We start from the raw sequence: 24,952 nt of genomic DNA on the forward strand, positions 1-24,952 counted from the left end.
TGGTTATTCCACTCAACACAAGGGATATAAGTGCCTTCATCGTCCCACAGACTGCATATACATTTTGCGCCATGTGGTGTTTAATGAGAACATGTACCCATTTGTGGATCCTTTACCTGTACAAAATTTCGTTCCCAAGTCATATCTACCCGTCATTTTACCATTACCCATACCCAATGTGACTCAGGGGGTGCAAACAAGAATCAATGCACCAATTTTACCTAACCCAGCTCCTACCACCATACCACCATCAATCCAATCAACTCAATCGCCAATTGTTCCCTCCCCACCACCACCTCAAGTTGAACCCCCTACCTCCATAATAGGTCCACCATCACCACCACTTGGAAACATTCCACCCAATCAGCCCAATCCTATCTCCACTCATCCGATGCAAACTCGGTCCAAAAATAATATTAGAAAACCGAGAGCCTTCAACTCTGATTTACAAACCATCTGTCAACCCACATCACCCAATACCGCACCCTCTGAACCGTCATGTTTCACCACAGCCAATAAGGATCCGCAATGGCGAGAAGCCATGGCCGCAGAATTCAATGCATTGGTCAGAAATGGGATGTGGGAGCTAGTACCATATCAACCTTCAATGAATGTAGTTGGGTGCAAGTGGATTTATCGGGTCAAGACCAAGTCTGATGGTACTATTGACCGATACAAAGCACGTTTGGTTGCTAAAGGTTTCACTCAAGAGCCTGGCTTTGACTACGATGAGACATTCAGTCCTGTGGTTAAACCCACTACGATACGCCTTGTTCTCTCCCTTGCAGTCACATACAGTTGGGGCATTCGGCAATTAGATGTTCAGAATGCCTTTTTAAATGGCAACCTAACTGAGAAGGTGTTTATGGTACAACCACAAGGGTTCGTTGATAGCAGACACCCTAATCATGTTTGTTACTTGCGCAAGGCGCTATATGGGCTTAAACAGGCACCTAGGGCTTGGTATCATCGCTTAAGCACATATCTTATGTCCATTGGCTTTAAAGCATCACAGGCCGACTCATCACTATTTGTTCAACGAGCGGCAGGATACCTACTCTTGGTACTCGTCTATGTTGACGATATAATAGTCACAGGCACCGATTCCATCAGCATCTCTTCTCTCATTTCGAAATTGGGGGTTGAATTTGCTATCAAAGATCTTGGACGGTTGAATTATTTTCTTGGCATTGAAGCAAGTCACTCTAGCACTAGGGTTCACTTGACCCAAGCAAAGTATGCCACAGACTTGCTCAACCGAACCAGCATGATGGACTCGAAGCCATGCTCTACGCCTATGGCTCCGTCAGGTTCAAAGCTCACGAAGGACACAGGGTCTGAATTCTCTGATGCAACCCTATACAGAAGCACGGTTGGTGCCCTACAATACCTTACCTTGACATGGCTAGACCTGTCATTTTCAGTCAACAAAGTGCGCCAATTTATGCATAGTCCAACAACGGACCATTGGATGGCAGTCAAACGTATTCTTCGGTATATCAAAGGCACAATCAATTATGGACTCTCACTTAGAGCCGTTCCACAGATGGACATCACTGCATACACTGATGCTGACTGGGCAGGGTGTCTCGATGACCGCAGATCTACCAGTGGTTTCTGTGTCTATTTTGGTCCAAATCTGATTTCATGGAGTTCCAAAAAGCAACCGACTGTTGCACGCTCCAGCACTGAGTCCGAATACAAGGGTATTGCAAATGCGGCTTCTGAACTGATATGGATACAATTCCTTCTTCGTGATATGGGCTATACGCTACCAAATCCACCGTTAATTTGGTGCGACAATATTGGAGCGACCTATTTAGCTGCCAATCCGGTTCTTCATGCCTGGACAAAACACGTCGAAATCGATTATCATTTCGTTCGTGATCAAGTCTCCAAAAAGTCACTAGATGTTCGGTACCTGTGCGCCCAAGATCAAACGGCTGATATAATGACGAAGCCATTATCACATTCAAGGTTCAGATTTCTCAGGGACAAGCTTACTGTTCAAGAGTCCCAGTTGCGCTTGAGGGGTTGTGATAACGCACAACCTCAACGGTCATCTAAGGATTTCAAAGAGGAGTCTTCAAACACCAAAACTCTTCAAACGTCTCTCTCCTAGTTTGTAGATAACAAACTCATGTATATCTCTATCTCTTGTAACAGTCACAAAAACGTTCAAATTGTTCTATAAATACAAACACCCAACACCACCAGAGAAGGTGTGAGGGACAACTCAAATCCTATCGTTTTCAAACTCTATCAGAGAGAGATAGACTCATGAAAGTGTGGTAGACGGCTTGGTAGACCTTGGACAAAAATTTTCCCAAATAATAAATAGAGCTGGTGATCCTGAGAGAGAGAGAGAGAGAGAGAAGTCTACCCCTTCGACCCCTTTTTTATTATTTTTATTATTATGAAATGACTTTACTGACCTCTTATGGAGGATGTAGAAAATCACTTAGGTCCACTTGTGTTAAGGGTGTTAAATGGTCAGGTTTCGGTTAAACTGTTCGGTTCAATTCGGTTTTGACTGCTTGAGGGTAGAAACCGTAACCAGAGACCGTTTAACTAAACGGTCTCATAATCAAAACCTGAACCGTTTGGTAAACGGTTTTGGTTAAACGATTTTTAAACGGTTTTGGTTAAATGGTTTTTAAATGGTTTTACCCAGTTTCGGTTAGATGGTTACTAGATGGTTTCATATACCATTTACTAAGTCCAATTTACACTGATTACCTGCTGCATTTTTTAATAGAAAATGGGAGTCTTTGGCAGTGCACATAACTATTAAGGAAGATGCATATAAAAACTAAGAATGAATTAGGAACAATAGAAGTCATGGTTAAAGCTTCAAAATACAGAGACCCATAAGCACATAACAATATGAATCAATAATTACCCTGAAACTGAGGTTTTTAAACGGTTAGACGGTTTGGTTATAATCGATTTTAATTGAATTACATGGTTTGAAACCGTTGGATTATTCGGTCTAAACCGAATCAAACCGATTAAATAAACGGTGTCATTTCTAAAACCATAATCGGACCATTTAACTAAACGCCCTGCCAGTTTCGATTTAAATGGTTTGGTTTGATTTCGGTAGACGGTTTCGGTTTGATTTTGACACCCTTAACTTGTGCCTTAACCATTTTATAGGTCGTACTGTCGTGCAATTTTGTTTTAGTTTTAAGTTCTGCAGTTATTTTCGGTTTTCAATTTAGGAATATTATTGGTTTTGTATATATATGGTCTGTAATAGGTTTCAGTTCAAGTTTGGGCCAATTGAGAACCTACGGTTGAATATACTTCTAAACATGTAAGTCCGCTAAATAATCACATTTTAATCAATTTATTCTATTAAATCGATTTTTGCAGTTTATCGATTTAGAATCATAAACACCACATTTCTTTAACATCTTGGAAGTATGTTTTGGCAATGATTATCGATCAGGGCTCAGTTCCCTTTTGTGGCAACCAAATGGCAAAAATTATCGTTTCACTCTTAGCCTATTTCTCATACCCAAACCTTACCAAATAGAGTCTAAAACCCCTAGGATAATGTTGTTTAATTGTTTCAATCCCTAGTGCAAGATTTCACCCAAATCCGACAATCTTTTGCAAAATGACCATTTTGCTCCTGGTACGTACTTTCCTCGATTTTAAACCACCTCAGTTTGAACCAAACCTTTGTATTTAACCTCATATGGCTATTTTGAGCATTTACGTGAAATTTCGTTCAAATCCGATGTCATTTGATACTTTTTTGAATAAGAAAAAAAATGTTTTGACCTTGGTATTTGTCTCGATATCCAAACCACCTGATTTATCCTAAAACCCGTAGGATGATCTTATTTGGCCATTTTAAGCATGCACATAAAATTTCATTTGAATCCAATAACTTTTGAGTTTAGATCGGTGTGAAATGTTGTTTTCAAGAGTTTATCAATATCCGTGCCAATTTTTTGTAAATTATAATCGAATTATCCATATAAAAGAAAAGATATCGCTGAATGCTTCACAGAGATATATATTTATTTATTTATTTTTGGTAGGAATGAGGTCTATTGATTAAAATGGAAAAGGCTCCTGTGGTCTGATACAACCTCACCAGCTATACACGGATCAAAATTAGGCCAAAGTTTCCTTTCCATAATAAACAGTCTGCTACACCATTCGTGGCCCTTGGAACATAAATAAAAGAGCAATCATCAGGTAAGTAATCAGATGTTGAATATCCTCTAAAATTGGTTGAACAGATAGAGGAGCAGAGGTAGGCGCTGATTGCAAGAATGTAACCACGCTTTGGTTATCACTTTCAACCTGCAGCTTGTATATATGTGCCTTCAGAAATAGCCTCTAGGAGTCCTTCATGAATGTCACCAAAGCATACAGGATTGGACACCGCTATTCTTGCACTACCCAAATGGTGGTGGTGACCAAACCGGACTGCTGGGCTGTACTGGCTGTTTTGTTCCTTCTCCAGCTGTGATCCCTGCCGACAGGAACTCATCCATAGCCTCATGTGTTGCCCTCATTACCTCGTCTGGGCTCCATTCTCGTCTACAAAAAATAAGGCCGTTGCTAGCTCTCCAGAGAAACCAGCACACAAAAGAGCATAGTGATGACAACTTCCTTGATTCACTCTTTCCTTTCTCTGCGAAAGAAGTCCAGCCTTGAACCCATCGATGTAGTTTTGCATCCTCACCTCCTGGCATTTTATAAAAAAGTGCAAACCCAAACCCAAACCAAACCGCTCTTGCAAAAGAGCAGTTTAATTAAGAAGATATGATTAGTTGACTCCTCAGCCATTCCACACTGTTGGCATTGGATATCTACTGGAATCCTTCGGTGGTTTAATGCTACAGCAGAGGTTAGCCCATCGGCACATGCTCTCCATGGTAAGTGTCTGACCTTTGGAAGAGAATTGCAATGCCATATTGACTTCCACACTTCAGATGGGGTCTCTAGCTAGCCAGCTACTATAAGATGGATGTGTATTCCTTGCCATTTTCTCTGCCTTCCAACCACTGGATAACACATGACACATACTCGATCTTCACTGAGAACTGGCCATGTTTATCTGCTCCCCAAACTCTTTTATCCACCTATGCAAACACACCAAGTTGGATTTGATAAATCAAAGTGGCATCAGAGGGGTGGAAGTACCGCTCAATAAGATCTCTCCTCCAAACACGGTTCGGTTGATCAATCAAATCCGAAACCAGGGTGAAAGGGCAAAGCTCCAGTGGTGGGTGTTGAATTCTGAGAGTAGGCGAGGATGGCACCCAATTATCGGACCAGATGCTGATATTTTCGCCCGTACCAACCCTCCATAGCAGGCCCAACCTGAGAGCGTCACAGCCTTCCAGTACACTCCTCTAGGCCCATGATGGGTTCACTCCAACAATTGCATCCAGGAAATCCCTGTTCGGAAAATAGATGGATTTAATGAATTTACCCCACATGGATTCTGGTTCCTTCTATGATCTCCACGCAATCTTGGCCAGCAGAGCTTTGTTATGAAGAGAGGGGTCCCTTCTTACCAAAAAAACAGAAAAAAGAGAGGGGTCCCTACAACCCAGACCACCCTGTTCCTTTAATTGGCACAGGTGAAATCAAGAGATCCAATGCATCTTCCTGTTATCCGACTCGTCACCCCTAAGAAGTTTGTGGCTTCTTTCCTCAACTGGTGGTGCAATGACCCAGCTTAATTTGTGAGAGCAAAGGCCACAGATTTTAACATAACTTCTTTTCCTGCATGCTTTGCAGAGATATACGACGCATCAAAATCTGCCTCACAGTTAACATTTAAAGTTTCGGCCTTTAAATCAATTTCGAAATTAAAAAGATTCCAATCGAGCTGCTCAGTTGCTGCCACGAAAACTCGTACGACGTGCGAGCCACCCGCGCCTATGCCATGTTGCGCCACATGATCTATTCCCATGCCATGCCCCGTATCATGCCACGTGAATGGCCCAGTCCATACCTGCGACGCCCGTGGCATGACCCATCCCAGATTCCCGGGCTGGTATCCCAACCCGATTTACTCCTTAAAACCAGGATTTGATGCCCTTTTTTGGTTTTCTATAAAATCCCACCTCCATGTTAGTTCAAGAGGAGACCTGATCGGAAATTTTTTTGGAGAGAAACCCTGTGTCTGCCTTTAGCTTCTGCAACTTGAAGCACCTCAAGAAATCCTCTCCTATGATATTTTAAAATTCCTACAACATCCCTATTTTCTCACCTTTGCCATTTGGAGTATCCACCCTTCAAGGCGGTTTCTAGTGGCTTTTGACAGTGGTTTCTAACCATTCGAAGTTCAATTCTTATAAATACTTACCGATTCTAAAAATTTTGAAACAAAAATTTTCCGGAATTCCAAATGTTTTTGTTTCAATTCTGGTTGAGACTGGTAATAGGGATGCAGTGCTATTTATTGAAGGTCGAAAAGCTCCATTAACTGAAGTAGAGGATTTGGTTGTTGATGTTAATAGGATTTCACTTTCTTTCATGTCCATTTCTTTCTCCTTTATTCCACGGGTTATGAATGCTATTTTAGATGCCCCGGCTTGGATTGCCCTGTCTCTTGTGTGTGTGACAGAGTGGCCAAATTCCATTCACTGGCTTCATGATCTCTATGTAAATGAGACCACTGTTGTACACACTCCCCTCCTAAATAAAATCCCCGTTTATCAAAAAAAAAAAAGGTTTTTGTTAAAGACATTTAACCCATGTGATTGATTTAGTAACTCATAAAATCTGGAGCTTTGTAACATGTTTTAGGTTCTGTTTACCTGCTGAGGTTGAAGATTATGTTTCAATTAGTGTATTGTGCTTTGGTTTGAGCCAATTTGGCCTGAGGACCTAGGTTTTGTAATTTTATTCACTTTTCCTTGTTTTGACACTTAAATAATGAAAAATCATAGAAAATGCATAAAATTATCCAATAAAAATGGGGTGCTCCTTTTATTGTGCTTAACAATGTCAGCTCGAAATCCACTGTTTTCATAGGTATACCATGTCTTGTAATGTCCCCAATCCCCCTTAAAACACAGATGTTCATTTGTTAATTTGATTTCAAAAACCCAAAAACTAAGAATAAAAAGGGAAAGAGAATGCCATTCGGTCGCACAACGCACACCACTCCTGCGCCCTGACACAAGGGCATCCAAAATGGCCACCGCACCCCCTGGAACCCTAGAAATGACCAGGGGTGAAGTGGGCATTTCCCCTGGGACCCCGGAAATGCCCAATCGCAATTTTGCGATCTTTCGATCATGAGGCCGCGATTTTTGTGGCCCATATTTTTGCGATTTTGGGGAATTTTTTTTCTTAAATTCTGGCTTTCTTTGGGGTTGGTCCGACTTCGAGTGAGGGTCGATGATCGTCCGTGTCCTGTTATCACCGGGGAGGTGAAAAAATTTAGCATCTATACTAGCGTAACTCATACTGTTGCCCATCCTGACACCATTAACTAAGTTCATCTGATGGAGCCGCCTACGTTGGTATGTTTCCATCACCCCCGTACTCTAGTGTCCCTGAGCAAGGCACTGGTGAGATTTCACTCAAACCCCTAACGATCCGAAGTGTTCAAAGAAAGTCACTTCTTTGACCTACATCTGTTCTACAGTCTCAGTCAAAGAGGGGTATTTTGTAAACACCTCATTTTGTCATTCTCCCTCGGAGGTTTCCCATAACGATAATGAGTATCTTCCAAGGCATAGAGCTGATATGTCTGTAGATATAGTGCATTTGTGCACTTCCTGACTTTATTCACAGAGTGTTCACTTTCAATACCCCCTTCCCAGAAAACCCCGCAAATTCCTATTGGAACCAAAACCAGAGCCCCAAAGCATCCCAAAGCACCCTTGGAAAGGCTAGCCCTGACCCAAACATCTTTGGAACCAGCCTGGCCTAGCACAGAACCAGCCCAAATAGCCCTAAAATCCTTGTTAACACCCAAACTTGGAGCTGACATTGTAAGGCCCCGAGTCGACATCGGTCATAACTTCCATCGACATTCACCCATTCCCCTAATGTCGAACAAAACTTGTTTAATGTCTATCTTACTTCAACATTTAGACCATTCATGCTGACACCCGAATCATTTCTATCAATGTCGACAATTGTTCATGGACAGCAACTCGATGTCGACCTACTTTCTCCTCGATTTGGACTTGACCTTACTTCACTGTCGACTTTGTGCAAATCCGAGAGACCCAAACTTGTCATGTAAAGCTCCGATTTCACTTTCTTTTGCGCTCAAGCTCATACTTGCAACCAGAATCTGAATTTTGGCTCCCTTAGGCCCTAAAAAACTTTTCCTTTGGGAATAAACCACTTGCCCACACTCCATTGGCTATAACTTTAACTAAACACCCACCGTCAATACAAAGATAGCCATTACAATCCCTTACCGACAATCGGGATCAAACACAACACCCTAGCACGAATTTGGGAGTGCACACACCCATCTACATCTATATATACACTCCCTCTCATGTTGATGATGATCCTTGGACAATTCCCTAAGTCTTACTTTGGCCAGTTAACTCATATCGAATGATCTTCGAGTAGTGCAACGAAGTACGTCCAACAGAGATCAAGAACATCTATTTAAAAACGAAATAATCTCTGAACATCTCTCCCCTGAGTCACAAAAGGGAAGCCTTCACTTCTTCTTCATACAAGCCTCTTCAATCTAGGTAAGGTATTTCTTGATTTTGTTTTAATCATACTATTCGCACGTCATATTCCATGCTTATACACCATTTTCCCCATGCTCATGCATCCTTGTGTCTTCTTATCCTTGTTCTTCACATGCACACATATACACCTAGGACTCATCTTCTTCATTCTAATCTCTGTCACCCCTTATGTCCTTATTTTTGTACTCGTTGATATTCCTTTGTTTTCATATGCATGCTAACTTCACTTTGCTCACCCCTACCTTTTGTATCCATTATCTACATTGCATGTTCACCATAGGCTTAGCTTAGCTCTTCGCTCTTTAGATTATTATTTCTTTATTTTCATGTATACTAACAATGTAGCCAAACATCAGGTATTTTGTCTCAACTCCCCTTATATTTTAATTTCATGTATAATAATCATTGTTTACTAGCCAAACATACCTGGAGGTTTGGGTATGTTTCTAAAACTCACACTTGTACTATTTTTACCTTTTCTTGTACTTTACATTCATTTTCCAAAGCATATTATACCATTGCCTAGCCAAGAAATAGGAAGACCGGCAAGTCCGGACGGACTAGGGTGTCTAATACCTTCTCCTGATTGTAACTTGACTCATATCTAGACCAATGGATCGATCAATCCCCAACGGGCATTACAAAAAAATCATTTACATTATAGGTCCTAGACCCTAACGCTAACCAATGTTGTGTTTGGGAGTGTACCTACACCCAGACACAACTCAACGTGAAAAGACCGGCGCTTCCCATGGAAAGGCAGAAAGGGGCAGCGCTGATCTTTTTATTGGGTTGTGTCTGGGTGCAGGTACATGCCCAGGCACAACACCGGTTAGCCTTACTTTTCCCAAATAGTAAATACTTTATGAAAATACAAGTGAAGTGTGAAGACTGATGAGGACAACTGCCTAGTGCAGTTCGTAGAGAGTGGTGTGGTAAAGCCTATTCTACCAGGTGGTCTCGGGTTCATACCTCTTAGTACTAACCTTCCCTCCCCTCTTAGTAAGGGTGTAAATCGGTCAGGAACAGGGTATTCTTTTCAGTTCCAGCTCAGTTCTAGGGAGTGTAGGTGTGATCCAGGACCGGACCAAGTCCCGCCTTGGTCTGGAACAAGGTATTAGATTCGTACCAAACCTATTCAGTTTGGTTCTTGTACTCGGTTTATACTATATATATAGTATAGAGTAAAAGAACCTTTTCTGGCAGTGTGTCCCTACGGCCACACACAAAGGGAGGCAAGATGATCGCCCCAACCCCATAAATGTGAAAAATCCCGCTCTTGTTGATGCTCCAGCGTGCTTTGTGATTGGCCCCCATGGTGGTGAAGGGGCCCCGCTGCTAGGTAGAGACCCTCTATACTATAGAGTATTATTATACTGTAATTTAGTAGTGTTATACTAATATGAGTCTCCTATGTTACAATTTAGCGAGTCTCTAGGGAGCCCAGCACGCCCAGGGTGCTGTCAACCGTTGGGCTGTGACATCGTTCTTGTCATCTAGCTCGATAGAAACAGTAGAGGATATTGCTTGATTTCAAATCATGGTGGACGATCATTGGAGAGTAATCATGGTGTAGATATGAGATCCCTTTCTTATTTTGGGAATAGGAGCAGTGAGCTACACTAGAGTGGTAGACCCTGTTTAGAAACTATTAAACTAATACAATCGGTGATTGTTTGAATAATAAATGTAAGAACTAAAACCACTGATTGATTAGATAATAAACATGATGGAATAAAACAAATTAAGCCTGTAGACTCATCCACCCTCTTAAAATAACAACAAATGTCAATCAGCAATTTTCTTCTTTGGGTTATTATCCAGTCCACACAAAAAAAAAAAATAAATAAAACATGCATCCTTGAAGTAGTCAAATCCATCCATAGAGTTTGTAAGCCTGATTGAGCCATTCATACATTTCTCATATGCAAATCTTTGCTGCATTTTATAGACATTAAAAACTTCTGTCTGTGCAATTACATTTTCAGTGACCACCTGGACATAACTTCTCAAATTTGAGTGCTGATACCCGATTACAGTACCAGAGAGATACAAAGGGTAGCTTTTTGGGAGGAAGGGTGGTTTGAGGTAGGAAAGAGAACAAATAAGAAACATGTAGAAACTGTACAGAAGCAAGAAATCCATAATCAGCAATTCTAATCTCTGTATAACACAGAACTCGATTGAATCAATGAGTATGAAATTGGCCAGATATTTATCCTTGGCAGGACCTTCAATCACGAGGATAAGGAATTTGAGTGCGCAACAATTCTGGTTTCACCTGTATTTTGCAGAACCAATTACCACCACCAGCTGCAAAGATGATGAGTATGGCTTCAACAGACATCACAAAACCTTTACAAAGCAAAGATTCAGCTTCAATGGCAGCCCCAAGTGGTCGGTCATACATGGACCTCAAGTTCCCAGAAACTCCTTGATAGTCTTGAGCATGCAAATTCTAATTCTCAGTCCTCAACCTCCGTGTTAAAAACAAAACTTGGAAATACTGTGGTGATGTCCCTGAAAGATGATAAACATGTAAATAAAGCACAATTAACATTTGTAAGATATCAACTCTCAAGCAAGTTAACAGTAAAAATGTGAGTTCATTTGGGCTTCTATTTACGTCAAACTACCATAATCCAGTACTGTTTTGAGTTCAATATTTCATGAAACAACTCGTTTTTAACAAGCAAAGTATACCATAACTTCACAAAATCTTTATGGGAAATTTACACATACCACCCCTGAGGTTTGACGAAAGGATATTTTCACCCCCCAGTTTTGGAAAATTCTGCGTACCCCATTGAGGTTTGCAAACGGTAACAAATAAGCCCATTCCGTCAATTCATGACTAACACTGTTAAAAATTAGACTTGAACTGACGGAATTGCCCTTCTAAGAAGAACCCAAAAAAAAAAAAAGCGCAAAATCTTCCTTTGGAGTAGTATCAGATACAGAGCTCACCGGTTCTGGCTCGGGCAGCGACTCAGCTTTACTGGGTTTGCTCGACTTGGGCTTCTTCAGCTCCGGTGTTTGTGGTTGTTGATGCTGCTGTAGATTTCTTTGTTCTCCGATGAAGCTAGATTTGGGATTCCTCTTGGATCGTCTTCTAGATGGGTTCTTAGATGATTCTGTTTCACTTTCTTTGTCCTACACAACCGACCAAGCATCAACGGCTAAAGAAAACTCAGGATCTACCAAACGAAAGCTTTTCTTCGGATTCTCTCTCAACCCATAATTCAAACACTCCGAATCAGAGATTCTTCTATTAACGTCCAGAACTTTAACAAGATCACCAAGGATCAGTCCAAAAGAAGGGAAAAGGGAAAAGAACCAAAGAAAAATCCGGTTCCTCTCTGACCTTCTACCTGATCAGACAAACCCTAATTTTAGTCTGGGTTTGCGGCACTGAATCCAAGGCTAGATTCAATTCAGATACAACTCACCACATCAAAAACCCAAAAGATGAGAGAGCAAAAGATCTCACACAACAAACTCCAGGTTTCAATCCCATAGAAGAAAGGGTTTTGAAACCTGCAACTCATCTACCCCAATCGATTTGGGGAAGATGAGTTGCAGGTTTTTTTATTTTTTTATTTGCAAGGGTACGAAAATGAACTGGTTCTTCAATGCTTTCCCAAATTTCAGAATGAATTCAATACACATCCCAAGAATCAATACATATAATCCATTGTTGAATAACAGAGTACGAATTTAAAAGGGTCTATTAGCAATTAAAATGATCCATTAGTTGTGCTTTTGATGGCACATCTCACTCTGTCACAGATGGGAAAATGTGTATTCTAATGCTTTTGATGGCAATTACGACACACTAGTTGCTGCTCTTAACAGAATTGAATATGGTCAGATGCCCATTTCCAGGAGTGATGGTGAACAAATCAGAGTTTAGGGTTAAGGTTTGAGGGTGGAGCAGAGAGTGATGGTGATTATTCGATTCAGGCAAAGAGGTTGAAGAGGAGTGATTGAGTGGCAAACGTTTTAACGAATCAATGGGGCACTGGGATGGTTGCAACTCATCTTCCCCAATCGATTTTGGGGAAGATGAGTTGCAGGTTTTGGTTTTTTTTTTTTTTTTTTTGGGTTCTTCTTAGAAGGGCAATTCCGTCAGTTCAAGTCTAATTTTTAACAGTGTTAGTCATGAACTGACGGAATGGGCTTATTTGTTACCGTTTGCAAACCTCAGGGGGGTGCGCAGAATTTTCCAAAACTGGGGGGTGAAAATATCCTTTCGTCAAACCTCAGGGGTGGTATGTGTAAATTTCTCAATCTTTATTTGTAATTTCCAATAGTATCTTACTTCAAATAAGGAAGAGTCATGTTCTTCAAAAGGTTGGGGTGTCGAATAGCAAAAGCTTTCCAATCTTCTTTGCTGAGTTTGCCATCCATGTCAGCATCTGCATCTGTAAAAGTCTGGCTCAAAGAATGAAGATGCTAGGAATGATCCTCTAGAAGATTATGCAGAAAACGAAGCTTTTAAGTGAACTGTCCAAACTCATACCTTGTCAATAATTACTTCTATAATTTCATCCGACAGATGCATTTCAGACTCCAACAAGATAGCAGTTACCATCTGCTTAACCTGCAAAGGACCAATGCTTAAGTAATACTTTTCCTCGTAGAACCTCGATGGGTAAATATAAGATGCAATATATCAGAAATACAGAATCATTGCAGAATCAACATGAAAAAATTCCTCCTAAATGAGCTCGAAATTGGATCAAATCTACCTCTGGTAGTGGCAAATATTTCCTTGAAAAACCAGCAATTTCTGATGAGCCAATAAAAAACTCTACTTTTTTTTTGTCAAAATTAGGTAAAAAACCTGCTCTTGAGAAAATCGCAAGTCTGAATCTGGTTCCTTCTTGATTCAAATCTGCAGCCTTCAAATAGGAACAGATGCTGACCAAAAGAGGCAGAAAATAGGTCTCTGAAAGGGCAAAAATCGATCTTCAATGAAAGGAAGAAATCTATCTTCAAGAAATGCAAAATCTGGGCAGCATCTGTAATCTTCAATCAAAGCATCATTCTGAATGAGGTAAGGTGGAGGGCAGAAACTAGATCTTGAAGAGATCACCTCATAGTGCTGCCCTTACGTGTGAGGACCGAGAGAGAGAGAGAGAGAGGAGAGACCGAGAGAGAGAGAGAGAGAGAGAGAGAGAGAGAGAGGGGAAAATCGTGGACTGCAACCTAGATCAGAATTTTGGCTTTGATATCATGTTAGCAGGCCATTAAGTCCTAATGCATGAGTGAATGCGACCACCAAGCTCCTTTATTTATTATAATAAAAGAGGAGAGAGCAAAAATACAATAATGGCCCCCTCATAGCCGACTCTAACTAAAGAATCGGCTAGGGGGGGGGGGGGACCCCAAACTGCCCTTGCGACTACATAACTGAACACACATCTTAAAACTTGGGCCTGTCAGCAACCTAATTAGCCTTAAATTCTGAATTGGAATTTAAGATATAAGGACTCCATTAGTAGCCCACTCTTATTTCTCTTTGTCTGAGAGGAATATGATGTCTCTTTCGGTTAGTCATACAAAAATATAATCATACTATTTCTTAGTAAATTGGTTGGGTCCAGATCTAATTTGGTGGAAATATGTTTATGTTATGCTGGAAAAGGGGAAGAATTTTTTCTTAACTTCCATGTACCGGAACTGTTCTTCAGTATAGCTTGTATGTTTATTGTTTGCCAATGTCTTAAAGGATCTGTTGGACTTTCTACCTGTTTTCTGAGATTAGTTAATGGTTGGATCATTTAGACCACAAACTGCTATCTGAACCATCCAATGTGGTGTTCATTTTATTCAATTTCAGTTCTGTATTTGAAGAGTGATTGGTTCCATTTGTGCAGTACAATGATGTTGTGCAAGCACTAAAAAGAGGAGACCTTCGACTTCTACGGCATGCTCTCCAAGAACATGAAGACCGGTATGGTTACCTGTCACTGTTATTCATCTGGACTAACTAATGTTCCCATTTCTGAGCGTCTGTATCTTCAGATTCTTAAGATCAAGTGTATATCTTGTCCTGGAGAAGCTAGAGCTCCAAGTTTACCAACGATTGATAAAGAAGATGTGAGTTTCTTTAGTATGCTTATGCCATTTTTTTTCCTTGGTTTTTTTTTTTTTTTTTGTGGGGTGGGGGGGGAGGTTGGTATTGTGGAAGGAATGCTTACTCACACAGCTCACTCTCTTGTTGTAGCTATATCAGCCAGAAGCAGAGGGGCCCCAGCAAAGCACACCAGATAAAGTTGGATGTGATTGTGAAGGCTTTGAAATGGCTCGAGATCGACATGGATGTTGACGAGGTATTCATCTTTTCGATGCCCCTCTTTCTCTAGCCTTGTTTGGAATTGAAGCTGGAGGATCACCATATCAGACTCAATTACTTCCCATGCCCTCACTCCCCCCCCCCCGGGATCCGGCTCCTCTCCACGTAGCTCAGCGCCCAGGGAGTGCCAGGAGGCATCCAAGGGTTGGCCTGTGCCGCACACATCTCAGCGCATGCCTAGGGATGTGTGTGGCACAGCCCAACGGCTGGATGCTCCCTGGAGAGGAGTTCAATCCCTCCCCCCACCCCCCCCCCAAAAAAAAAAAAAAAAAAAAAATGGAAAAAAGAAGTTGCCTCTATAGGCCGTACTTGTTGAGTTGGTAGATGTCTAATATCCGAGTTGTTGATGTGAGATTTGTCACAATACTTTGCAGGTGGAATGCATCATGGCTATTCTAATATACAAGAACCTTGTGAAAGGATATTTCGCTCACAAGAGCAAAGTGGCTGCTTTAAGCAAGCAAGATCCTTTCCCCAAGTTAAATGGAAAGCCCATCAATTCAAAGGGTACTCATAAAAATAAAAATGTTCCAAGTGTTCTAGGACTTATTATACCTTTTTTTTTTTTTAATTTTTTTGTCTGTGGGGGGGGGGGGGGGTAGGGGTGTAGTTGTTTCAGTGAATATTGTTGCATAAATCTACAGATGATGATGAATGATTTTCCTTGTAATATCATGGTACACAAGCAGTTCTTCTATTCATGTAGCTTCTTTTATTGCTGGATCAGACGTATTGACTCTACCAGCTGTGGATTATCTCATGCTTTGTTGAACTACAATCGTCGAATGGAAACATGAATTTTTGTTTTTTGGGGAAGGGGGGGGGGGGGGGTTGTGTTTGTTTGTGTTGATCTGTGAACATGAACACTGCAAACCACTGATTCAGGTGAAAGAGGTGTGGAATAACATGTATCCTACATCTAAGCAAATTTGCTCCTCCTTGGTATGGTGGTAAAAGCGTGAGCAGCTTTATAAGAAGCTCCAGGAGAGTAGGTATTCACTTATTAACTCTTCATCTGAATATTACAGTCAAGCTTTCAATTAACAAAAAAAAAGAAACACATAAAATCAAGCGGCATGCACTGAAGTTGGGACACAACTCTTAACACCTGAGGGGTGAGAACTCTAATATAGAGCAAGCAAGAGACTTTCAGTCTTCGACAATGTCGTCTTCTGATTGGAGCTACCTGAACCGACCATAGCTCCATTAGAAATGGGCAATGGACATAGGTGAGTGAAGGAAGCGGAGCTCCACTCCCTACTGCAAGAAAAGCTTGGGTGATTGATTCCTCGGCAACTCATCATATTTGCCTTCCTGAAAATGTGACCTCTGCATTCCTTATAACCCATGCGGTCATATGGGGCCTACAATTTGCAGGATGACTTTGTTAATCATAGGATATGCGTGAGACAGGATCAAAGATCCATCCCTCCCCTCCTGTATCCCATGCTCATTTGCAGCAGAATTCTGTGGCTACGTTTCTTGCGCCGGCTTTGATGACGCTGGAACATCATTCAGCACAGAGCAGTTGGACTTGGCTGCTGAGTGGTATTCTCCAAAACAAGGAGAGGCTACCAACCATTCCCACCTCTAGAGAGAGAACAAGAAAATTCCTTGGCTCAAATCAACTTCAGATCGAGCGTTTCCAGAGAACCCATTTGCTAGAGCCATCAATGGCGTAAGAGAATTCCCCCTTAGCCCCAGAAACGAGGCTTGAGCACACCATGCAAGTAATCACTCTTATCCTCAACCCTCTAAGGAGAAACTGTAGGAGAATAAGTAATACTATAATTCTCAATTGAATCTTTGCCCTATACAATGAATCACTACAATACTATAAAATACAATGACATACCGTTCACCGTCGAGTCATTAGTTGTGGCGGAACTTGATGAAGTCATTGCAGCGTTTTGATGAGAAGAATATCAAAACAAAAAAGAGAAGGATTTCTTCCCTCAATCCTTCTATAAGCAATTCTTTCAATGGGTAAAGAGTTGCTTGTGCGTAGATGAGGGGAGGGACCTTCTCCTCCTTAAATAGTCATAATCTGTCAATCTCCCATAAATATTTGACAATTAGACTAGAGGATTAATACTCCCATAATGAAGCCTAGTAATGGAACATAAAGAATCAAGTTTAATGGAACCCATAACGGGAACCATTGAATGGGGATGGAGTTGGTCAATTGGCCAATCATAAATTTTCTACAATCTCCCACTTGGACCATATGACCAAACTTATAATCTCCCAATTCATAACAATAATACTTGGATCCCATCAAAATATCCCATACAAAACTTACACAACATAATACCTTGAATGAATAGTCTTATCAATGTGAATCATGGCGGTTATATGTCATTTATATCGACATATTCCCTTCCATAATCACAACACCAATAAATCCATCCAAGCAGGTCCTTAAGTAGGAAAACAAATAATAAACGGTCCAAAAAAAAAAAAAAAATATCTCACTCATATCGCAATAAATGTATACATAAAGATAGAGATGAGAAATGTTCAGGAACATCTATAAATATGATCATATTAAATAATAGAAGGTGTCTATAACAAAATGTGACCAATACATCAAACTCTAGTAACACCCATATTAGATACAAGATCTACAAAGAGCTTAGGCGCCAATGCCTTGGTCAACGGATCTGCAATCATCATACTTGTTTTTATATGAGATACAGATACCTTCTATTCCTGAACAGCTTCGTTCACAAAGTTGTACTTCACTCCAATATGTTTAGCTATGCTAGAATGCTTGTCATTCTTGGAGTAGTACACAGCAGCGAAGTTGTCACAGTAAAGTCTTAGCGGCTTCATGATGGAGTCGACAACCCGAAGCCCTGAGATATAATTCCGCAACCAAATCGCCATTGATGTGGCCTCAAAGCATGCCATGAATTCTGCTTCCATGGTGGAAGTGGAGACATAAGTCTGTTTCTTCGACTTCCAAGAAATTGCCCCACCAGCTAATAGAAAGACATAACCAGACGTAGACTTCCTACTGTCGAGGCAACCGGTAAAATCAGAGTCCGAATAACCAATCACTTCCAACTGATCAGTTGCTCTGTAAATAAGCATGTAATCTTTCGTTCCTTGTAAATAACACATCACCTTCTTGGCAACCACCCAGTGATCCATATCAGGATTACTAACGTATTTGCCTAACATCCCAACTGCATAGCTAATATCTGGACGAGTACAAGTCATGGCATACATAAGACTTCCCACAGCTGAAGAATAAGGAATGTCTTTCATCCGTTCTCGCTCCAGATCATTCTGGGGACACTGGTTCAAACTAAACTTATCACCCTTAATCACGGGAGCAACACTGGGTCTGTAGGTTTTCATACCATATCTCTCAAGAACTTTATCAATGTAGGTTCTTTGTGATAGCCCAAGTAGTCGGCGAGATCTATCTCGAAATATCTCTATGTCGATAACGTAAGATGCCAAACCCATATCCTTCATTTCAAAATTCTTAGAGAGAAATGTTTTTGTATCCTTTAACAAACCAAGATCATTACTGGCAAGCAAGAAATCATCTACATACAGGACTAAAAAAATAAACTTGCTCCCACTGACTTTCAGATATATACACTTGTCGAAAGTGTTTTCTACAAATTCGAAAGACACGATGATGTGGTTGAACTTTAAATACCATTGTCTAGAAGCTTGTTTAAGTCCATAGATTGATTTCTTTAATTTGCACACCAGACTTTCTTTTCCTTGAATACTAAACCCTTCTGGTTGGTTCATGTAGACTTCTTCCTCTAAATCCCTATTCAAGAATGCCATCTTCACATCCATCTGGTGCAGCTCCAGGTCATAATGAGCCACCAATGCAAAAATGATCCTAAGTGAGTCCTTCTTAGAAACAGGAGAGAAGGTCTCATGGTAATCAATGCCTTCCTTCTTAGTGAAATCCTTTGCGACTAATCTAGCTTTATGTCGTTCAACTTTACCCTTCGAGTCACGCTTGGTCTTAAATACCCACTTACAACCAATCGCTTTAGACCCTGAAGGTAGTTCAACAAGCTCCCAGACATCATTGTCGCTCATGGACTTCATCTCATCTTTCATGGCATCTACCCATTTACTAAAATCATTGTCATTCATAGCTTGTGAAAAACTTAAAGGGTCATGCTTGATTCCTATATCAAACTCAGACTCCTGGAAATATACTATGTAGTCATCCGAAATGGCAGACCTCCTCACTTTCTGAGGTCTACCCTATACTTCCGGCTGAGGTGGAGGTAAATCCACAGTGTTCTCAGTGACAACATCTTCATGGAGTGGTACATCCTCTGTAATTTTTTGTTCCATAGGATCATCATTAATGATGACTTGTGGAAGAACAACGCTACCATGATGTACAGGAGCTGGAAGTGTAACCCGGAGCTCCTCAAATATCACATTACATGGTTTATCACTCCCACTAATATTGCCATCCTCTAGGAATCCTGGTACTATAATTAGGTGCATAAAATCTAAATCCCTTTGACCATTGGTAGTAACCAATAAAGTAACAACTAATGGTCCGAGGGTTGAGTTTTCTTTCATATGGATTATACAATCTAGCTTCAGCTGGACAGCCCCATACGTGTACACTATAAGAAAAAGGGTCTTTCGCGGCATTTTTTGACGGGCCTTAGCGGCGTTTATTTATAAACGCAGGCATATATGAATATTCGCCGGCGTTTACCACCAAACGTCGGTGCATAAAGGATAATAGGTAGAAATCATGGCGTTTACATGTAACCGCCGCTACATATAGATATTTAGGGGCGTTTGTTTTAAAATGCCGGGGTATACAACACTACAACAACGTTTACTTATAAATGCCGTAATATCATATTAGATGTACTTCTCCCTTATGTATTTTCGGGCGTTTAGTAAGAAAACGCCATTAGATGGGAAACCATATCGCCACGTTTATTTATAATCGCCGCTTAATATAATACTTTTTTCCGGCGTTTGTTTTAAACCGCCGGGGTATGAAACAATACAACGGCGTTTATTTGTAAATGCCATAATATCATATTGTATGTATGTGTTTTTCGGGCGTTTATTAAGAAAACGCCGTTAGATGGGGATCTATATAGCCACGTTTATTGATAATCGCCGCTACTATTTTTCATGAAAGAACTCCAAACTCTATTCCTTTCCCGCCTCTTGCCGCGCGCTAACTGATCGACCCTTTCTAAAATCTCAAATCCCAATCCCTCACGTTTCTCTCTCAATCTATCACAATCGTTCTCCCTCAAATCCCAATCCTTGAGTTTCTCTCATAATCTCTCGCATTCTCCCTCAAATCGTTCTCTTTGTTATTGTTGAACAATGTCCGATTGATAGATAAAGAACCTTTATCTTGTCTCTTCAGTTATTACAAAACATATCACCCATGGATGTTGGCTTGGGTTGTTGATTAACAATGGCCATGGACGATTGATCATCCCACGCTCTTTCACTCTCGCCGCGCAAGCGAGGACGATTTGTGGCTTCAGCAAAGAACTCAAACTGTTCACTGATCACCGTCCTTGTGTCCCTCTCTAATCTTCACATTCTCTTCAAATCTATCTCAATCTCCCACATTCTCTCTCAGATTTCTCTCAAATCTCTTTCAACCTCTCCCACTGCAACCGTTGTGGACCATTTGGGGCTAAAACAACCGATTGAGGATTAAGGGGAAGATTCTAGGGTTGGTGTTGCTCGCTACATCGTCAAGAGCTCCACCTGTAGCCGACGGTGGTGTTGCTCTTGGCCTCCCTGCTTGGGGAGCATCTCCTACTCTGAGGTACGTAGTGAGCTTTTACTCTTCTTAGTCCTCTTTGATCTGTCTCTATCTCTCTCTCCTTCAATGTGAACACCATTTGACTGATTTTGTAGTCGATGATGATGAATTGTGGGTTGTCTTGCGCTCATGTTGTGCTACTGGATTTTGCATTTAACTCTTCTATTCAGCCTTTATTCTTGGATTTCTATTTATATTGTGGTTGTCTATGTGAAATCGTATCAGTGTGTTCAGGTGCAAACCAATTTGGACTTACTCAAATTGGCAGACTACACTTAAGGATAGGTTTGGTCCTGTAGGTATAATGCTCTAAGTTCCTTGTTGTTCACCCTTTGACTACGGAGTCTAGAACCCCTCCATTGCTGTTCCTGGTTTGCTTTGATATCATATTGATGTTGCATAGAGCCTGGAATATATGGTTCATGATGGCCCTCGAATTCACATAATGAAATCTCAATCTCTTTGTTGTATGAAAGTTAACCAATGATAATTGATTAATACACTTTTGCTTTGAGGGGGGAAAAAAAAGGCCGAAAGATTGTCTCTGTTTTGCAGAGAAATAGCCAAAACTTTAACCCCAATAAAAATTGGATCAGATCATGTAAAAGCCTTACAGAAGTGCATAATAAAAAGCATCCTTCACTTATATAATCTGTAATCTCTATTTGTTTAATTAGCTGGAGTTTTCTCAAACCTTTAAAGTACGTACTGCTGTAGTCTAGTTTACATTATGCCATTGATGTTCTCTAGTAAATCTAAAGTGGGTAGGAAATATGTTAAATCAACCTAAACAAAATGAGTTTGTTGTCTCTGATTCCTTTCTTCTTCTTCTTTTTTTCCAATAGTTGGACAATCTAGCTTATGAAAATAATAGAGAGACTAGTTCCTCAGTCTAATAATTACCATTTGAATCATCATTCACCCATTAACCTCAATATTTAGTTATGGTCTTCCTTGCATAAAGGTTCCTTGAGGTTTGAATCCCAAAACCATTTATTAGTTGGACTGTATGGGATTCTTGGTTTTTTATGTTTTAGTTGTTGATTGAGAACTGAGAAGTAGGGGAGATGAGAGACCTAAATCAGCCTCAGCGATTCAATGCTGGTGCCAAGTGGATTGGAAGGTCCATCTCTCAACTCATGGAAGTTTTGCTCAAGCTATTACTGCCTCACTTTAATTTAATTTTTTTTTTCAATTGAATTTAGAGAGGGGACTTTAAAATATTAATTAGTAAAAACCAAGCGAGTCTTTGTTTGATTCTGCGCATCCTATGCTTTAGTAGAAGTGAAGATCTAAAGATCTTCATCTGCATTTTCTACCACACTACATATTAGTGAAAATAATGCACACACAAACGTTTAAATAGAAGCATATGAGAGAATCATGCATATATGTGATGTTGTTTGTCTATGTACTCGTCATTGTTAGTTGTAATCTGTAGTTAAGTAAATATTGAAATCTTCTATGAACCTGATCCTGGCTGCAATTATTAATTGTAATCCGTGTATAATCTAATGATTTTACTTTATATTCTTCTTTTTTTGTGTGTATGTGTGTTGGAGGGGGGGTGTTAATTTTTTATGTATTTGTGTTCTTACTAGTTGATCAGATGTTAATTTCTTTGGAAAAACCAAATATAAAAGCATAACTACAGTTTGGTCCAAACTTTTGATTCCTTAATTAATATATATATATATATATATATATATATAGTATGGCCATGATTGAATTTTAAATTTTAATAAATTAGTTGTGTCTTGGTTTATGGTTGTGGCAAGAATTGTAGGAGTTTGGTATTCCATGAACATGGCTGAGAAGAGTAATAGAACAAGTACCTTTAATAATCCTTGTGAAAGGAGTAGTGAAAGATATCTAAAGATAACATTAATTTACCATTTCAATTCTCATTTTTGTTTTTATCAGCTAAGAAAGAATTTATTTAAAATGCAAGTGGGGTTGAGGTAACCCTAAATTACAGAATATCTGTACAAGGCTAAACCAGCTATAAGAAACTTAAAAGAAATATCTTTCATTCTTCCAAATATTCATTAATCAAAATCAATGGCATTTAATTTATTTGATTACAATTTTAAATGCAATTGAGTGGATATTGATAGCCCTAAAGCAATTTATCTTTGTTTAAACTCTCTAGATTTTGACGTTGATTGTACTTCTCACTATCTCTTCAAAATAGTGTTCAAGTCTTTTAAATGATGAAACTTGGGTGGTGCATGTGTTGATCACCAAACTAACACCTTATTCTTTGATTAGTTACCCAAGCTAATGAATAGATGTTGGGAAACTTTGGATTCTGTCTTTGCTTAAGGTGATTTAAATTGTGCTTTGCAAAAACTGCATTAATTGATAACCTAAACCGTGCTTCATATGTGTGGACAGATTGACAAATGATGAAAGCTTCTCAACTCTCTAATCTCAACACCCCCCTATACATCTTCCTCCCCTGTTTGTTACTCTCAATCTCTAACTCCCTCTCATTGTAGAGCTGGACATTGACCTAAAAAAAATATTTTAACAGGGGAAGGGACTGATATTTGATACTTCTTAGATTTGCTGTTAAATTGCTGCTTTTCTCCATATATTCATTCACCTCTCTAAGTTTCTGATATTAATGGATTTATCTCCCCTCTTCTCCTTGTTACCTCCAACTCTTGAACTTTTTCCCAAATCCCAACCATTCACAGATTCTTATTTGTTTTAAAACCAACTAAAGAAAGTTCTCCAATGGGTTTTGTCTTGATTCTGACTTTATGGGCTGTACCGGGTGACTTATTCCTACCTTTTTAATTAAGATCCATTAATAATGGTCTCTCATTATAAGGTCAAGACCATGACCCCTTTCCTTTTAGTAAATCACCCTAATGTCATATATGAACATTACAGCTTGACACCAACACCCCCAGCCCCTTAATTCTCCCCTCTTGGCCTAAGAAGATCAAGATTGGGATTGGAAGTTGGAACTAAATATCACTTGTATGTATCTTTGCGATTTCTATTCATCTTGGGTTTTAAAACATAGAGTACATAAAAACAATTCTGTATTTGTGCTAATTCATTGAATAAGTCTGCTGTAGTTTATACAGATCTGTTTGAATAAGTCTGTTTTAGTTTATACAGATCTGACAGTTATGTCTGCATGACCTGGTTCTGGTTCTGGTTCAATTCTATCTTAATCTAATGTCAAGATACTAGTCTTTGGATGGTAATCACCTAAGTGCTTGAGCTTAACTGTGGGAAGGATTGGTAGTTTTACATTTTAACCTCGAGCTTAACTCGTGAGAAAAATTGGTAGTTTTACATTTTAAGCGATGTGTTTCTTGTCTTGCTAGGGGGTGTCTGTAAGGTTTGAAGGCCTACGACTAGAATCCTTCATTGGCTCGCTTTGTTGGACCTAGCCATCCAAGTCCTAATCTCAACCTAGCTGTTGTTGGTCTTACCCCAGGGTAGGTTGGGCAGTTTATTCATTTGAGTATTTTTTTTAAAGGTAATTATGTTGCTTATTGATTCAAAATTGGAGATACAATCAGACAACAGGTGAGACTGTCTGGTTCTTCCTTAGGAGTGAAAGGTTTTGTTTTTGGCACTAGAGATGTGTTTGGAGAGAGAGATACCTTTGAGTCAAGGGCACTACAAGAATGAAAAAAAGAAAAGAAAAGATTAAATCTAATGCAAAAAAGGAATTTAAAAAAAAGAAAGAAGAATCTCTAAATTTTCCAGTCAATACAGATATGGTAAATGAATTTCATATATAGTAACTAATGCTCTGTTTTTATTTTTCTATTTATTGTGGGTACTGTATTTTATTCACATTTGGTGATTATCAAAAGAAAATTTCTTCCAGATCTATTCTAAAGAAGGGAAAGTGCAAACTCAAATGGCAAATAAACTTGTGGTTTAGCTGAAAATAAACAATTAGATCAATAAGTAAATGAACAAATAGAATGTATAAATAAAAAGATAAAATAAAGAAACCAGATCGAATTTAATAAGTGGACCCTCTTTGAGAAGGTAAAATTAGAAGATATTTGGAAAAAATAAAAAAAAATCAAAAAA

At 39.7% G+C, this 24,952-nt stretch overlaps 2 protein-coding genes across 3 annotated transcripts in view; one reads left to right on the plus strand and one right to left on the minus strand.

Annotated features, from left to right (window-relative positions):
- LOC122668876 (enhanced ethylene response protein 5) overlaps positions 1 to 15,689 on the plus strand; it is an 88,380-nt gene extending 72,691 nt beyond the window's left edge. The window contains exons 10-13 of the mRNA XM_043865441.1: positions 14,594 to 14,670; positions 14,742 to 14,816; positions 14,944 to 15,049; positions 15,447 to 15,689. Of these exons, the coding sequence (XP_043721376.1) occupies positions 14,594 to 14,670; positions 14,742 to 14,816; positions 14,944 to 15,049; positions 15,447 to 15,674 (486 nt within the window). The 3' untranslated portion in view covers positions 15,675 to 15,689. The remainder of the gene's footprint in view (positions 1 to 14,593; positions 14,671 to 14,741; positions 14,817 to 14,943; positions 15,050 to 15,446) is intronic.
- LOC122668878 (calcineurin B-like protein 9) lies at positions 10,830 to 13,311 on the minus strand. 2 transcript variants are annotated; one of them, XR_006333928.1, is made up of 3 exons: positions 13,234 to 13,266; positions 13,033 to 13,135; positions 10,830 to 11,231 (listed from the first exon to the last, which is right to left on the minus strand). XR_006333928.1 is itself a non-coding variant. In XM_043865444.1 (3 exons), the coding sequence occupies exons 1-3, from the start codon at positions 13,303 to 13,305 to the stop codon at positions 11,177 to 11,179; spliced, it is 240 nt and encodes a 79-aa protein (XP_043721379.1). In that variant the 5' UTR covers positions 13,306 to 13,311; the 3' UTR covers positions 10,830 to 11,176. The 2 variants fall into 2 exon arrangements, 1 of the variants encoding a protein (XP_043721379.1); XM_043865444.1 differs by having other exon boundaries at positions 13,033 to 13,145; positions 13,234 to 13,311.
- Positions 15,690 to 24,952: the final 9,263 nt, after the last annotated feature.

Source organism: Telopea speciosissima, chromosome 7 (assembly GCF_018873765.1).
Source record: "Telopea speciosissima isolate NSW1024214 ecotype Mountain lineage chromosome 7, Tspe_v1, whole genome shotgun sequence".
Lineage (NCBI taxonomy): Eukaryota > Viridiplantae > Streptophyta > Magnoliopsida > Proteales > Proteaceae > Telopea > Telopea speciosissima.